This window comes from Pogoniulus pusillus, chromosome 16 (genome assembly GCF_015220805.1).
Source record: "Pogoniulus pusillus isolate bPogPus1 chromosome 16, bPogPus1.pri, whole genome shotgun sequence".
Lineage (NCBI taxonomy): Eukaryota > Metazoa > Chordata > Aves > Piciformes > Lybiidae > Pogoniulus > Pogoniulus pusillus.
Window position 1 is genome coordinate 2157565 of NC_087279.1, and position 16886 is coordinate 2174450.

Below are 16886 nucleotides of genomic sequence, written 5' to 3' on the forward strand. Positions count from 1 at the left end.
TGGATTTGTCACCATCCCCCACCCTCCATCAATCTATTCCCCTAGAGCTGTTGGATTTTTAAGACTATCCCCCTCCCTATGTAGATATTGCTCTTAAATCTTTCTCTTTCCAGTGCAAAATGTGCAATCAGTTCAAGGATTCTTGCTATTTGGCTACACTCCCAGGTCAGAAAATGCCTCAATTATTAATGTTAACTTTGCTCTATAAATAACTTACCAAGAGAAGGTTTTTTTTTGCAGAGAGAGTGAATGTTCCCAGAAATGTCAGTGTAGTCCTGGAGCAAAATGATCTTCTGGCCACGTGGGAGAAGCCAATTTCTCCTTTCCCTAAAGAGTGTTTTGAATATGAATTTTACCTCTTCAATTGGAAGTCAGGGAACAAACAGGTAATTGCTTCTCTGCTGCCCAACTACTGCACAGTCTGCCTGGCTCTGCCTCTCCTGCCTCTTGCAGCCTGATGGAAGAAAAAGAGTTTTTCTCTTCTGTGCTCAGCACTGCTCAGGCCACCCCTGGAGTGCTGTGTCCAGTTCTGGGCTCCTCAATTCAAGAGAGCTGTTGAGGTGCTGGAAGGTGTTTGGAGAAGGGCAGCAAGGCTGGGGAAAGGCCTGGAGCACAGCCCTGTGAGGAGAGGCTGAGGGAGCTGGGGGTGTGCAGCCTGCAGCAGAGGAGGCTCAGGGCAGAGCTCATTGCTGTCTGCAGTTGCCTGCAGGGAGGCTGTAGCCAGGTGGGGTTGGGCTCTGCTGCCAGGCAGCCAGCACCAGAACAAGGGGACACAGCCTCAAGTTGTGCCAGGGCAGGTCTAGGCTGGATGTTGTTAGGAAGTTGTTGCCAGAGAGAGTGATTGGCATTGGAATGGGCTGCCCAGGGAGGTGGTGGAGTGGCCATGGCTGGAGATGTTGAAGCCAAACCTGGCTGGGGCACTTAGTGCCGTGCTCTGGTTGGTTGGACAGGGCTGGGTGCTAGGTTGGACTGGCTGAGCTTGGAGGTCTCTTCTAACCTGCTTGGTTCTATGATTCTATGACTCTCAGGTTCTGTGATTCCATGGTTCTATGATTCTCAGGTTCTATGGTTCTATGATTCCATGGTTCTATGATTCCAAGGTTCTATGACTCTATGGTTCTATGACTCTATGTTTCCATGGCTCTATGATTCTCAGGTTCTATGGCTCTATGACTCTCTGATTCCATGGTTCTATGATTCTCAGGTTCTGTGGTTCTATGACTCTCTGATTCCATGGTTCTATGATTCTCAGGTTCTATGATTCCATGGTTCTATGTTTCTCAGGTTCTATGGCTCTATGACTCTCTGATTCCATGGTTCTATGATTCTCAGGTTCTATGATTCCATGGTTCTATGTTTCTCAGGTTCTGTGGTTCTATGACTCTCTGATTCCATGGTTCTATGATTCTCAGGTTCTATGATTCCATGGTTCTATGTTTCTCAGGTTCTGTGGTTCTATGACTCTCTGATTCCATGGTTCTATGATTCTATGCACTGTTGTTTTCCTGACAGATATCCAAGATCTCCTCCAACAGCTTCAGGTCATCCATTGATGTTACCAGCAGGTACTCCCTAAGAGTAAGAGCAAACCATCACATCTGTCGTCCAAGAGGGGTTTGGAGTGACTGGAGTGAAATCCTCTCTGTGGGTAAGGAGGATCTGCTGCTGTCCTGCAGGGGATGGGATTGCCCTGCTGGAAAGCAAATGCTGCCTAACCAGCAGCAACACCAAGAGATTGGAACTGCAGGCAGGAAAACAGGTGTCTGAAGGAAGAAGCTGATTTGTTAATGCCAGGGCAAGATGAATCTCTGGTCCCTTAAACATCAAATCAAATCCCTCCCAAGCAAACTTGCAGAGCCATAGAACTGTTTGGGTTGGAAAAGCCTTCTAGCACCATCCAGTCCAACTTCCAGCAGCTCCCTCAGCTGCTCCTCCTCAACCCTGCTCTCCAGACCATTCCCAGCTTCCTTGCCCTTCTCTGCACCTGCTCCAGCCCCTCAATGTCTGTCTTGGAGTGAGGGGCACTAAACTGAGCCCAGGATTTGAGGTGTGATCTCTAAGCTCATCCAGTCCAACCTTCAACCCAACCTCCCATGGCCATCAAACCCTGTCCCCAGGTGCCATGGCCACACCTTTCTTGCACACCTCCAGGCATGAGGACTCCATCACCCCCCTGGGCAGCCTGTGCCAGTCCCTGACCACTCTTGCACCAAAGGAATTTTCCATCCTCTCTAACCTGAACCTCCCCTGGTGCACTTTCAGGCTGTTTCCTCTCTTCCTATCACCTGATCCTAGAGAGCAGAGCCCAACTCCCACCTGGCTCCAGCCAGGGAGCTGTAGAGAGCAATGAGCTCTGCCCTCAGCCTCCTCTTCTCCAGCTCCCTCAGCTGTTTCCCCCCAGCCCTTCTTTCCAGACCCTTCCTCAGCTTCCTTGCCCTTCTCTGGACATGCTCCAGCCCCTCAATATCCTTCTTGCAGTGGGAGCCCAAATCTGAGCCCAGGATTGGAGGTGCAGCCTCGTTGTGGCCATGTGGAGCTGGTTACAGGCAGTGTACTTTGTACACACTGCTTTAAGTTGGCCCAAGGCTAGCTCTGGGTCAGGCCCTTTAGTGGCTTTACTTAGTTCTCCCTTGTGTACCCCTGGCATGCACCATGGTGTCCATGCTGGAAGTTCACAGGAGTGATCTTCTCTGCTGTTCCTTTACTGGAGCTATCTGAACTCTTCAGTACTGGTTGTGGGGGGGGTAGGGAAGAGCATTGCTGTGGCACCTTTGGAGCATGATCATCTGCTCCCCTTTGCTCTGTGCTTGCTGCTTGCTGGAGATGTGTTGCTGGCAGTGGCAGTTTCCTTATCACAGCACGTTATCAGCTCTTTCTTTAGACATCCTCCCTTGCTCTTATCTCTGGAGTTTCCTAACTTCCTGGGTTTCACTAACACAAACCACCCCCTTGCACTCTCCTCTTTACTGCCTTGCAGCTCTGCTGGGAAATACAAACCTGCTGCTGCTGCTGCTCTAGCTCTTCCCTTCTCCTTCCTCCCACCTGGCTCCACGGCAGCGGTGAGCTCTTGGGAAGAGAGGCTCAGCGACCTGAGCACTCCCCCAGGGCAGAGGGGGCTGACCAGAGAGCTCACTGAGGAACAGAAGTGAGCCTCATGCACCTGCCTGGAAGTGCTCTGATGAATCCCAGAGGACATTTAAAGGTCATCCAGTCCATCCCTCCTGCAGGCAGCAGGGACATGCCCAACTAGAGGAGCTGGAGAGGACTGCTGGAGTGGCTGTGCCTGGAGGTGTTGCAGCCAAGCCTGGCTGGGGCACTTAGTGCCATGGGCTGGTTGATAGGGCAGGGCTGGGTGCTGGGTTGGGCTGGCTGAGCTTGGAGCTCTCTTCCAGCCTGGCTGGTTCTATGAACTTGTATTGCAGTATCTAGAGCAGGTGGCACAGGTCACAACCTGACCTGCAATGGTGGTAGGGATTCTGGGCAACCTGGGTCAGGGTCTCACCACCCTCAGTGTAAAACATTTCTTCCTTCTCTCCAGTCCCTTTTAGTCCAAGCCATCTCCTCTTGTCCTGTCACAAGAGGCCCTGCTAAAGACTCTGTCCCCACCTTGCTGACTGACCACTTTGGAGCCCTTTCTCCAGGCTGAACAATCCCAACTCTTCCAGCCTGTCACAGGGTGGCAGTTCCAGGGGCCACATCATCCTTCTGGTGTGCCTGACTCCTCATGCTTCTCATCCTGTTCTCTCCTTCCTGTCAAAAGAAAAGCAATTTATTGTTCAAATGAGAAAAATCAGAATAGAATCACAGAATCAGCCAGGTTGGAAGAGAGCTCCAAGCTCACCCAGCCCAACCTAGCACCCAGCCCTGCCCAACCAACCAGACCATGGCACTAAGTGCCCCAGCCAGGCTTGGCTTCAACACCTCCAGGCATGGTCACTCCACCACCTCCCTGGGCAGCCCATTCCAATGGCAAATTGGTCCCATCAAAATTAGCCTTGGAGCTCTGAGCTTCCTTTCTGGTGGTAGATGCCAAGACTTTGCTTGCCTGTTCCTTGGAGAGCTGAATATAATCATGGAGGTCCCTTCCAGCCCCTGACATTCTATGACTCAAAGCAGCTGAGCAAACCTTTTGCCAGAGCATATTTGGGATCACCTGCACCAAAAGAAGGGATTTGATTTCTTCTTTTCCTTTCTTTGTCTCCTTGACATTCAGGACAAACCAAGCTGGAGGACCCCACAGTCTGGATTCTCACTGTGCTCTGTGTGTCCATGTGCTGTGCCTTCCTGCTTGCTGCTGTCATATGCAAGATGTAAGTATCATTATCTTGCTCCTTGATCACAGTGTGCCTAAGCTTGAGGTGTTCAGCAGGTGGCTGGGGAGGGCTGGGGGGTGGTGCTGTGAGCTTTTGCTTAAGGAAAGGGTCCTGAGTGTTTTTGCTGTGCAGGTGGAATTGCACAAAGCAAAAGGACTTGAAAAGTCATCATTGGGCTCATTAATGATCAACATTAACATCAGTTAACAACATCAATTAACATCCTTAACAACAAGCTCCTGGCACAGCTGGCAGCTCCTGGCTTGGGCAGACTCACTCTGATATGGGTCAAGAACTGGCTGGAGGGCTGGGCACAGGGACTGGTGGTGAATGGTGCCACATGCAGCTGGCACTGATGGGGTGCCTCAGGGATCAGTGCTGGGCACAGACATGTTCAATATCTTTACTGATGAGCTGGAGCAGGGCATTGAGTCCAGCAGTAGTGAGTTTGCAGATGGCACCAAGCTAGGAGCAGCTGTGGAGCTGTTGGAGGGTAGAAGAGCTCTGCAGAGGGACCTGGCCAGGCTGGATGGGTGGGCAGAGGCCACGGGGACGAGACTGAACAAGGCCAAGTGCAGGGTGTCCAGAGAAGGGCACCAAGACTGGGGAGGGGCCTGGAGCACAGCCCTGTGAGGAAATCAAAGATCACATTGGGTGATTCTGTGCTCCACAACCTCCCTGGAGCTGTTCAAGGCCAGGTTGGGTGAAGCCTTGGGTGACCTGTTCTAGTGGGAGGTGTCCCTGCCTATGGTGGGGGGTTGGAACTGGCTGATCCTTGAGGTCCCTTCCAACCTAACCCATCCTCTGACTGTGTGAAACCTCCCCACACAGAATCACAGATTGGTTTGGGGTGGAAGGGACCTCCAAAGGTCACAGAGTCCCACCCCCCCTGCAGGCAGCAGGGACACCCTCCACTTCCAGCACTGATGCTTTCCTGGGTTGACTTCTCTGTGTGTAGCTCTGGCATCATCTCCAGCAGCTCTCTCCCCTCTCTCTGGGACAGCAGAACACCAAAGCCCCCCCAGCTCCAACACCAGGCTGTGGCAACCAAACTGCTCCACCTTTTCCTGTGGAGTTCTGCCAAGGGTTTGAACATTGGGAAGTTATCTGCTGTGGCCATCCTGAAACAGGCACAGGAGGAGGAACAGCCACAGGGGAAGACTTTGCTCGAAGAACAGCATTAAAATGCTCTGCTAATGCAGTTACAGAGCTTCAGCACAGCAGCTGAAGTGAAGGTAGCTTTCCCTAGTGCAGCTGCACTGCCTGCTTCCAGGAGCTGCTCTCTGCCTGGCACCACAGAATCCCAGCACGGGGTGGGAGGTGGAAGGGACCTCTGGACATCAGCCAGTCCAGCTCCCCTCTTGCAGCAGGGTCACCCCCAGCAGCTTGTCCAGGGTCAGCCTGGAAGCTCTCCACACCAGGACACTCCACAGCCTCTCTGGGCAGCCTGCTCCAGGCCTCCAGCACCCTCACAACAAACAACTTTCTCCTCCTCTTCAGATGCAACCTCCTGGGCTCCAGTCTGTGCCCAGTGCCCCTTGTGCTGTGCCTGGGCAGCACTGAGCAGAGCTTGGCCCCAGCCTCTTGTCCCCCACAGCTCCTTTCCCTCTTGCTGAGCATTGCTCAGCTGCCCTCTGGGGCTGCTCTTCTGCAGGCTCTCAGCCCCAGGGCTCTCAGCCTGTGCTGCTCCCAGAGCTGCTCCAGGCCCCTCTGCAGCTCTGCAGCCTCCCCTGGACCCTCCCCAGCAGTTCTCTGTCTCTCTTGCCCTGGGGAGCCAGATCTGGCCCCAGGCCTCCAGCTGTGGCCTCACTAGGGCAGCACAGAGGGTAGGAAAACTCTGCCTTGTCCTGCTGGCCACACTTGTTACAGCACCAAAGCAATTCCCTGGCAGCCAAAGGCCCAGCCCAGCCTTGCTGGAGTGATTAAAATTCCTCTGCCTGCTGCACCGAATTCCACACAGCTGCTGCCTGTCCTCCACCCTTCCCAAGCTGCCTCTTGCTCAGCATCCTTGCCACTTCTGTGCCTGGGGAGGAGCTGGGAGGTGTGAGACGATGGAAGGCAGAGCTTAGCCTGCTCATTTGTTGCACCTGCAGATGTTAGAGCAAGACAAATGGAGCAGGTTCCCTAGCCCACACTTCCATTAGGACTCTCACTTTTTACTGCTCTTGAAAATTCATGAAGTGAGGCTGTGCAGTGGAAAACACAGAACCTGTGCAGGTTCCATGAGCTCTGAGGCCATTATCAGGCATTACAGCAAAGAGCTCCATAAATTTCCCTCTGTGCTTCCTGCTGGCTGCAGGCACCAGAGGTACACTCAGCCCTGGGGAGGAATGCTGCAAGGCAAAGTGGCCTGCTGGGACTCTTTGGGAAGGGCTTTTCCTCCTCTTGCTCTCAGCAGCTGAGGGAGTTACTGGCGTGGTCGAAAGCCCACTTGAATGTGTTCCTCATCTGGCCTCTGCCTTCAGGGCTGAGCATCTTCTGTGCTTCCCCAGGCAGTGCCTTGGGATAGACAACCTGTTCTGCTGGAGGGGAGCCCACAGGAGGAGGCAGTTCAACACTTAAATCACAGAGCAACAGCTGGGCAAAGACCTCTAAAGTCACTGAGTCCAACCAGCAACCCAACCCCACCATGGCCACTAAACCATGGCCCCAGGTGCCATGGGCATGCCTTCTGTGCACACCCCTAAGCATGGGGACTCCACTGCCACCCTGGGCAGCCTGTGCCAGTCCCTGACCACTCTTGCACCAAAGGAATTTTCCCTCCTCTCCAACCTGAACCTCCCCTGGTGCACTTTCAGGCCATTTCCTCTCTTCCTATCACCTGATCCTAGAGAGCAGAGCCCAACTCCCTCCTGGCTCCAGCCAGGGAGCTGTAGAGAGCAATGAGCTCTGCCCTCAGCCTCCTCTTCTCCAGGCTGCACACCCCCATTTCCCTCAGCTGCTCCTCCCCAGCCCTTTTTTCCAGACCCTTCCCCAGCTTCCTTGCCCTTTTCTGGACCTGCTCCAGCTCCTCAATGTCCTTCTTGCAGTGGGAGTCCAAATCTGACCCAGGATTTGCAGTGTGGCCTCAGCAGTGCCCAGTGCAGGGCTCTCAGCTGCTCTCCCCTTCACTGACACAAGGATGCTTCCTAGCCCTCCATGCCCTGAAACCAGTGTGGTCATCCCAACCTCCCCCAGCTCCCTCTCCCTCTTCTTCACCCCACTCCAGTCCACACCCACTGTCCCCAGGGAAGTCACTTGGAGAACACCACAGTGAGCCAGGAGGAAAGGCACTACAGTGTCCTGGGGACATCACAGGATCAGGCAGGGTTGGAAGGGACCACAAGGATCACCTAGTTCCAAGCCCCCTGCCATGGGCAGGGACACCCTACCCTACAGCAGGACCAATCATTGTAGTGCTTAGAAGAGGGGAAGGGACTTGTTCCCTTGCTCACTTCTCTTGGGCCATTTCATGCCCCAGGCTGTGGGCAAAGCAGCAGGCAGCAGCAGGGCAGCCCCAGCACAGCAGCTGGAGGCTGTGCAGCTGCCAGCCAGGGCTGGAGGGGCCCCTGGAGCGTTCCTGGAGCCTGAAGGTCCCAGCAGCACTGACAGCAAAGGGCTGAGCTCTAAGCTGTGCAGAGGCAAGCAGAGGGAACTGGAACACCTTTGTGTGACAAGATCTTTGCTCCAACTTTTCAGTGTCCTGCCAAAATGAACGAGACCATTCTGAGGCCACCACTGTCACCAGCCCAGCAACGCCTCCCTGCAGAGCCTGAGGGGCAAGCAGCCCCCGTGGACATCACAGTGCTTCTGCCTCCTTCTCTTGGGCCTTCCTACACCTCCCTACACCTTAGGGGCTTCCATCCCCAAGCAAGGTGGAGCTTTATGCTTTTGGCTGACTCAATAAAGCATTTGGAAGTGGCTCCCTCCAAAGCTCTGTCTGGTGACCAGCACAACTCCCTGCCAAACTAACCCAGACCTTGGGGGTGAAGTTGCACAGAGGGAGCAGAAATCCCAACCACACTCAGAGCTGAAATAAAGTGCAGGTGAAACCAGATGGACCTTAGGAGAAGGGCAGCAAGGCTGGGGAGGGGCCTGGAGCACAGCTCTGTGAGGAGAGGCTGAGGGAGCTGGGGGTGTGCAGCCTGCAGCAGAGGAGGCTCAGGGCAGAGCTCATTGCTGCCTGCAGCTGCCTGCAGGGAGGCTGTAGCCAGGTGGGGTTGGGCTCTGCTGCCAGGCAAGCAGCAACAGAACAAGGGGACACAGCCTCAAGCTGTGCCAGGGCAGGTTGAGGCTGGATGTTGTCAGGAAGTTGTTGGCAGAGAGAGTGATTGGCACTGGAATGGGCTGCCCAGGGAGGTGGTGGAGTGGCTGTGGCTGGAGGTGTTGAAGCCAAGCCTGGATGGGGCACTTGGTGCCATGGTCTGGCTGGGTGCTAGGTTGGGCTGGATGAGCAGCAGCAGCTCAGCCAGGAAGGTTTAGCTCCAAACTGCCCAGGGAGGTGGTTGGGTCCCCATCCCTGGACATACTCCAGGTGAGGCTTGAGAGGGCTCTGAGCAACCTGCTCTAGTGGAGGATGTCCCTGTTGAGCTGCAGAGGGGTTGGACTGGATGAGCTTTGGAGGTCCCTTCCAACCCAGACCATGCTATGATTGAAACTGGATGCTAGGAAGAAGCTCTTGCCAGTGAGGGTGGTGAGACACTGGCACAGGTTGAGGGTGGTGAGACATTGGCACAGGTTGAGGGTGGTGAGACACTGGCACAGGTTGAGGGTGGGGAGACACTGGCACAGGTTGAGGGTGAGGAGACACTGGCACAGGTTGCCCAGGGAGGTTGTGGAGCACAGAAGCACCCAATGTGATCAAAGATCACATTGGGTGCTTCTGTGCTCCACAACCTCCCTGGAGGTGTTCAAGGCCAGGCTGGATGAGACCTTGAGTGACCTGTTCTAGTGGGAGGTGTCCCTGCCTGTGGCTGAGCTTTGAGGTCCCTTCCAACCTGAACCATTCTGTGATTCTATCAAGATGACAGTCAGAAAATATTCCTCCTCCTCTCCTCTTTGGTGAGGACAATTAAAAGGCCCAAGGAAAACTTGACAGAGCTCAGCCAGCTTTTGGAAGAAGAAGAAATCAGAAGGACATAAGCACTGAGCTACCTCAGACAGCAGCCAGGGGAACTGGGCAGAGGGGCAGATCTGCTGGGGCTGCACACCTTGGCCACTGCTTCGTGGCTACTGACCTTGGCCCCTGCTCCAGGAGTGTCAGGCCTGCCCCACACAGCAGCTGCTGGATGCTAATCCTGGGCTAAAGTCCCAGATCTCCACTCAGGCCAAGCTGCTGTTAACATCTGTCCCTGTTTGGCCGTGGTGCCTGTGTGCTGGTGATGGAAATGTCAAAGCTCTGCTCTGGGAGGGATCAAAGACAAGAAAAAAGTTCAGCCTGCAGCACTCTGCTGCCACCCAAATGCACAGGGCTGTGTGCTCCAGCCAGGCTAAAGAGTGTCAGGCAGGGAAGGAGCATCTCCAAGGGGCTTAGCAGGATGAGTTATTACACCACTTACTGTCAGCCATCTCTGCTCCTGGCCCCTGCCTCCTCTTCCCTGGGCACACAATTATTTGCAGTTGCTCTCCCAGCACAAGACAGGAGCAGATTATGTCCAGAAACCCAAGCCTGAGCAAGAGGCAGCCCTGTCTTGGCTGTCCAAACAAGGTACATGACAGTGCAGCCCCTGGGAAGAGCAGGAGTGTGAACAGACAGATCAGAGCAATTAATTTCTCTCCAAGACAGGCCTGTTGCTGGCTGTTAAATGCCAGGGCAGTGTCCCCCTGGATCAGACCTTCTGCCTCAGCTCTCTGCTGCACTGTGCTGGGGGAGAGCAGCAGCTCACTTCTCTGCCATCTGCATGCCCCCAGGGTCCAGGGAGGAGCAGCAGCACACCTGCCCGGTCCTCAGGGGGTCTTCTGCTGGACCTGGCCCCTGTTTGAACCTGCTGCTGACTGAGTGGGAGGGGGCAGGAGGGCTGCTGGTGGTGTCTCCTCCAGGGGCTGAGCACATTCTGCTTGTCATCATTGTCATGAGGAACAGGACCTGGGGGTCTGGGCTGATGCAAAGCTCCACAGGAGCCTGCAGTGTGAGTGCAGCCCAGACACAACCCTGTGCTGGGCTGCAGCAAGAGCAGTGTGGGCACAGGGCAAGGGAGGGGATTCTGCCCCGTGGCTCTGCTCTCCTCAGACCCCACCTGCAGCCCTGGGGGCAGTTCTGCAGCCCCCAGCACAAGCAGGACATGGAACTGCTGGAGCCAGTGCAGAGGAGGCCACCAAGGTGCTGAGAGGGCTGCAGCAGCTCTGCTCTGAGCACAGGCTGAGAGAGTTGGGGCTGTGCAGCCTGGAGAAGAGAAGGCTTCCAGGAGAGCTTGGAGTGGCCTTGCAGTGTCTGAAAGGGGCTACAGGAGCACTGGGGAGGAACTATTGACAGAGGTCTTGTAATGAGAGGAGGAGGAGGAGGAGGAATAGGTTTGAAGTGGCAGAGGGGAGATTGAAATTGGATGTGAGGAAGAAGTGAGGGTGGTGAGACACTGGCACAGGTTGAGGGTGGTGAGACACTGGCACAGGTTGAGGGTGGTGAGACACTGGCACAGGTTGCCCAGGGAGGTTGTGGAGCACAGAAGCACCCAATGTGATCAAAGATCACATTGGGTGCTTCTGTGCTCCACAACCTCCCTGGAGGTGTTGAAGTCCAGGCTGGATGAGGCCTTGAGCAACCTGATCTAGTGGGAGATGTCCCTGCCTACATCCCTGGAACTGGTTGATCCTTCAGGTCCCTTCCAACCTAACCCATGCTCTGATTCTATCCACCACAAAGAGCAATCCTTCACCATCCTTCCACTGCTGTCTCCTCGCAGGAACCACCTCTGGAGCAAACTCTTCCCACCCATTCCAACACCCAGCAACAAGTTCAGAGATCCTTTTTCCAACATCTATGAGGTAAACCCAACCACTTGGGTCATTATTTTGTTGGCTTTGGGGTTTGGTTCTTTTTTCTTAACTGGAGGGAATGATTTCTGCTTTATTGGTGCTGCTCTTTTGCTGCAAGGCTCAGAGTTTGCAACTGCTCAGTTCAAAACCTTTTCCCTTCTCCAAGTGAGCTGAGGTGGCATTGCCCAGTGCAGGATGTGCAAAATGGGGGCAGTTAATGCAGTGGCAGGGACAGCTCTGACTAAGAAGGGAACCCTGTGCTGGGCTGCAGCAAGAGCAGTGTGGGCAGCAGGGCAAGGGAAGGGATTCTGCCCCTTGGCTCTGCTCTCCTCAGACCCCACCTGCAGTCCTGGGGGCAGTTCTGCAGCCCCCAGCACAAGCAGCACATGGAAGTGTTGCAGCCAGGCCAGAGGAGGCCACCAAGATGCTGAGAGGGCTACAGCAGCTCTGCTGTGAGGACAGGCTGAGAGAGTTGGGGTTGCACAGCCTAGAGGAGAGAAAGCTCCAGGGAGACCTTTTGGTGGTCTTTTAGTACTTAAAGGGACTCATCAGAAAGCTGGGGACAGACTTCTGTGGCTGCAGGAGGCTGTGAGAGGCAGAGTGATGAGCAGCTCTGGATGAATCACAGAATCAGCCAGGTTGGAAGAGAGCTCCAAGCTCAGCCAGTCCAACCTAGCACCCAGCCCTGCCCAACCAACCAGACCATGGCACTGAGTGCCCCAGCCAGGCTTGGCTTCAGCACCTCCAGGGACAGTGACTCCACCACCTCCCTGGGCAGCCCATTCCAATGCCAATCACTCTCTATGATAACAACTTCCTCCTAACTTCAGCAGCTGAAACTCCTCTGGTAGCCTCAATGCCCTTTCTCAGCTCTTACCTCACAGAATGTCTTGGGTGAATCCCTCTTAAATGCCTCAGCTTGAAACTTATCCCAGGAGAAAGCTCTGGGAACACCTTCTAGTGGCCTTCCAGGAGTTAAAGGGGACCTGCAGGAAAGATGTACAGGGACATCAAGTAAATGTTTTTCATGGAGAGAGTGGTCAGGGACTGGAATAGCTGCCCAGGGAGGTGGTGCAGTCCCCCAGCCTGGCTGTGTTTAAGGGTGGTTTGGATGTGGTGGTTAGGGCTGTGGTTTCAGGTGAACCTTGCAGAGTAGGGTTCTAGGTTGGACTTGGAGCTCCTGAGGGGCTTTGCCAGCCTGGCTGTTGCTGTGTGGTTCTGTGGCTCCAGCAGGCAGTGTGTGCTAGGATGAGGGCTGATGGTTTGCAGCCAGAAGGGAGATTGAGAGTGGAGATGAGGAAGAAATTCTTGGCAGTGAGGCTGGGGAGACACCAGCACAGCTTGCCCAGGCTGTGGCTGCTCCTTCCCTGGAGGTGTTCACAGCCAGGCTGGATGAGGCCTTGGGCAGCCTGGGCTGGTGAGATGTGTCCCTGCCCACAGCAGGGGGGTTGGAGTCAAACAACCTCCTTCCTTAGCCCAGTTTAGTTGATGAGCTCAGTTCAGCTCCCAGCCCAGCAGCTAAAAGCTGTGCTTGCTTTCCAGAGGGCACAAACCTGCACCAGCGAGACAGAGACCGAGCTGGGCAGCCTGGCTGAAGACCTCTGCTGCAGTGCCCTCCATGACTCTGTCTTCTGAGAGGCTGCAGGGCTGGCAGGGCTGGCCCAGCACATCCCCCATCATCACTCAAGGGAGCTTCGTGGTCACCTCTGCTGCAGTGCCCTCCATGACTCTGTCTTCTGAGAGGCTGCAGGGCTGGCAGAGCTGGCCCAGCACATCCCCCAGCATCACTCAAGGGAGCTTCGTGGTCACATCTGCTGCAGTGCCCTCCATGACTCTGTCTTCTGAGAGGCTGCAAGGCTGGCAGGGCTGGCCCAGCACGTCCCCCAGCATCACTCAAAGGAGCTTCGTGGTCACCTGTGCTGCAGTGGTGTTTGCAGTGGGACTTGCTTCCACCAGGTGCCTTGCAGAAGAAGCTGCTCAACAACAACAAGATGCAGCCCAAATTGAACCAAACTGCTTAAACTTAAACCAGGGAGTTTAAGTATGTGGCACAAAGGCTGTGCAGGGGAAAAGAACATTCTGGAAAGAGATAAGGTTTTTTTTTGTCCTTCCCCCCCAGCCCCTTCCCTGGTTGGCAGCTCCACCTTCTGCCGTTTGCTTTTGTGACAACTCGAGATGCAAAATGCAAAGTGGGGCTGGGCACAGCCTGTCTCTGGCAGCCAGGGGCCCAGCCATGGTCTGTAGCACTGAGGGGAGAGGAGGAGGAGGAGGAGGAGGAGGACGAGGAGGAAGAGGAGGCAGCGAGGCGAGGAGGAGGAGAGGAGAGGGGAAGGAGAGGGGAAGGAGAGGGGAAGGAGAGGGGAAGGAGAGGGGAAGGAGAGGGGAAGGAGAGGGGAAGGAGAGGGGAAGGAGAGGGGAAGGAGAGGGGAAGGAGAGGGGAAGGAGAGGGGAAGGAGAGGGGAAGGAGAGGGGAAGGAGAGGGGAAGGAGAGGGGAAGGAGAGGAGGAGGAGAGGAGGAGGAGGATGAAAGGAGGAGGTGAGGAGGAGGAGGAGGAGAAAGAGGAGGAGGAGGAGGAAAAGGAGAGGAGGAGAGGAGGAGGAGGTGATGAGGAGGAGAAAAGAAGAAGAAGAAGAGGAGGAGGGGAGGAGGAGGAGGAGGAGAGGAGGAGGAGAGGAGGAGGAGGGGAGGAGAAGGAGAAGGAGGAGGAGGAGGAGAAGGAGGAGGAGAAGGAGGAGGAGAAGGAGGAGGAGAAGGAGGAGGAGAAGGAGGAGGAGAAGGAGGAGGAGAAGGAGGAGGAGAAGGAGGAGGAGAAGGAGGAGGAGAAGGAGGAGGAGAAGGAGGAGGAGAAGGAGGAGGAGGGGAGGAGAAGGAGGAGGAGAGGGAGGAAGAGAAAGAAAGCCAAGGAAAGAAGCTGAGGCAAAGAAAAGGCTTAAAAGAAGCTGTGGAGCATCCCGGAGCTGTCACCTGCAGCGCTGTGCAGCTGCAGCAGATCGCTCCTGGGAGAGAGGCCCCACAGTTGGCCTTCCCTGGTGCAGTTTGTGGTGGAGCTGTCTGACCCCAGCAGCTAACCTGAAGAACATCCATGCAAACCCAACCCACTGCTGGAGGAAGTGTCCCTCCTGTAGTGAGCCAAAGCCCTTCCACCTTGCTTTCTCCATCGCCACAGCAGCCACTCTGGACATTGTAACCCCCCAAAGCCCCTGGATTTTTGTGGGCCAAGGTTGGTTTGCTTCTGCAGGTGATGTACACCGAGGGAGGGTCTCACTCCTTTTGCCTTGCTGCTTTTGTGTGCACCAGCAGCACACTGCCCACAGCTGGCACCTTGCAGCCTCAAGCTCAACACTCTTCGTGTCTGTGTGCTCAGAGGGCTGCAGCAGCTCTGCTCTGAGCACAGGCTGAGAGAGTTGGGGCTCTGCAGCCTGGAGAGGAGAAGGCTTCCAGGAGACCTTGGAGTGGCCTTGCAGGAGCTGAAGTGGGCTACAGGAGGCCTGGGGAGGGACTAATGACAAGGACTTGTTGTGACAGGAGGAGGAGGAATGGGTTTGAAGTGGCAGAGGGGAGATTGAAACTGGATGCTAGGAAGGGTGAAGGAGGTGAGACACTGGTACAGGTTGAGGGTGGTGAGACACTGGCACAGGTTGAGGGTGGGGAGACACTGGCACAGGTTGCCCAGGGAGGTTGTGGAGCACAGAAGCACCCAATGTGATCTTTGATCACATTGGGTGCTTCTGTGCTCCACAACCTCCCTGGAGGTGTCCAAAGCCAGGCTGGATGAGGCCTTGAGCAACCTGTTCTAGTGTGAGGTGTTCCTTGCCCATGGCAGGAGGTTGGAACTGGCTGAGCTTTGAGTTCCCTTCAAACCTAAACCATTCTATGACTCTGATTCTATCTCCAGAGGTCCCTTCCAACCTAAACCATTCTATGACTCTTATCCTATCTCCAGAGGTCCCTTCCAACCTAAACCATTCTATGACTCTCTGATTCTATCTCCAGAGGTCCCTTCCAACCTCTACCCCTCTGTGACTCTCTGATTTTCCTGTGAAGTTCTGAGATCTTGGTAAAAATGCCTGTGCTGAGGTAGTTTGTGTGGACAAGGACACTCAGCCAGAGCTGCCCTGATGCCTGCTGCACCTCTCTCCTCCTGTGCCCTCCCTGCCCAGTGGTGTCCTTGCTGCTTATTCCTCTCCTGCTTTGGGAAGATTTGTTGGATTTTTGGCTTTTAGCCTTCCCTGTAAGATTTGTACTCTCTGCAGAATAAATCTGGCATGTTTTGGCATCTTGGCTTCCCTGAGCCTTTAACACCCTCCAAGCTTTTGGCCCTGTGTGAAGCCAGAGAGGTTGTGGTGGCTCAGCCCTGTGTGGGGCTCAGCCAAGGTGCAGGACCCTGAGTTCAGTGTGACACAGGAGCTTCAGCTGAGGTCCTCACACTCCCTTCAGAATGAGGAGTTCACAGTGGGCTCTGAAATAGAGTCCAAATAGAGCCCAGCTGCCCACACAGGTGCTCATGGGATGGGAGGAGACTCACAGTTGGCTCATTTTCAGTCCAAGGCTTCTTGGCAGGGTCTTACCTTTGACATCAGTGGTTGAGGCCCCATCCCTGGAGATAGTCCAGGTGAGGCTCTGGGTAACCTGATCTAGTTGAGGATGTCCCTGCTGACTGCAGAGGTGTTGGGCTGGATGCCCCTTGGAGGTCCTTCCCAACATGGGTGATTAAGTCAAAGATCAGCTGGCAGCATCTGCAGAAAGACAAGAAGGGATCATTGATGCATCCTGGCACAAGAGATTAAAACTTGAGGGGGAAAGAAAAAGAACAAAGAAAAGAAGGGAAAAAAAAAAGACCAGAACTTGGCAGACACTAATAAACATCCTCAGCTGCACCAAAGCACAGCCTGGGAAGGCAGAGTTTGCACCTCCTGGTGCTCCTCCCAGCTAAAGAATCCCACTTCCCTCACCTGCTCCTCGTAAGACTTGGCCCCTACACCCTTCACCAGCTTTGGTGAGGAGCTCCCCCAAGCCCCAGAAACCCAGGAGGAAATCCAGACAAGCTGGGCTGTACCTGGAGGAGGCTCTGCTCTGGGTGCAGGTCGCTGATGCTCATGCTGGAGCTGCTGCTGCCGGTGGCTGTGCTCAGACCACCAGCAGTGAGGAGGGTGGATGAGTTCAGTCCTTTCATTTGGCTCTTCCCTTCCTTCTCTCATTCCACTCTTCTCAAGCTGCAGAGGCTTCATTCCAAGCAGCAGCCCACATGAGCTTGGAGAAGTCATGTTACACAGTTAGACATTGTCACCCCAAATGCATCCATCCAGATGCTTTCTTTCTGGGTCAGTTTTGGATGCAGAATTAAATCAGAGAGGATGGAGCAGATCCAGAGGAGGACCACAAAGATCATCAAGGGGCTGGAACATCTCTGCTACAAGGACAGGCTGAGGGAGCTGGAGAAGAGAGGACTCCAGGGAGACCTAAGAGCTGCCTTCCAGTATCTGAAGGGGCTACAAGCAGGCTGCAGAGGGACTGTTTGCAGAGGCCTGCAGGGACAGGACAAGGGCAATGGTTTGAAATGAGAGCAGAGCAGATTGAGACTGGCTGTGAGGAACAAGTTCTGCACCAGGAGGCTGCTGAAC

At 54.8% G+C, this 16886-nt stretch overlaps 1 protein-coding gene across 1 annotated transcript in view; it reads left to right on the plus strand.

The window, feature by feature from the left end:
• The window catches only part of IL5RA (interleukin 5 receptor subunit alpha), a 26251-nt gene extending 12751 nt beyond the window's left edge, over positions 1–13500 (plus strand). The window contains exons 7-11 of the mRNA XM_064156170.1: positions 241–386; positions 1513–1648; positions 4214–4310; positions 11192–11273; positions 12807–13500. Of these exons, the coding sequence (XP_064012240.1) occupies positions 241–386; positions 1513–1648; positions 4214–4310; positions 11192–11273; positions 12807–12899 (554 nt within the window). The 3' untranslated portion in view covers positions 12900–13500. The remainder of the gene's footprint in view (positions 1–240; positions 387–1512; positions 1649–4213; positions 4311–11191; positions 11274–12806) is intronic.
• Positions 13501–16886: the final 3386 nt, after the last annotated feature.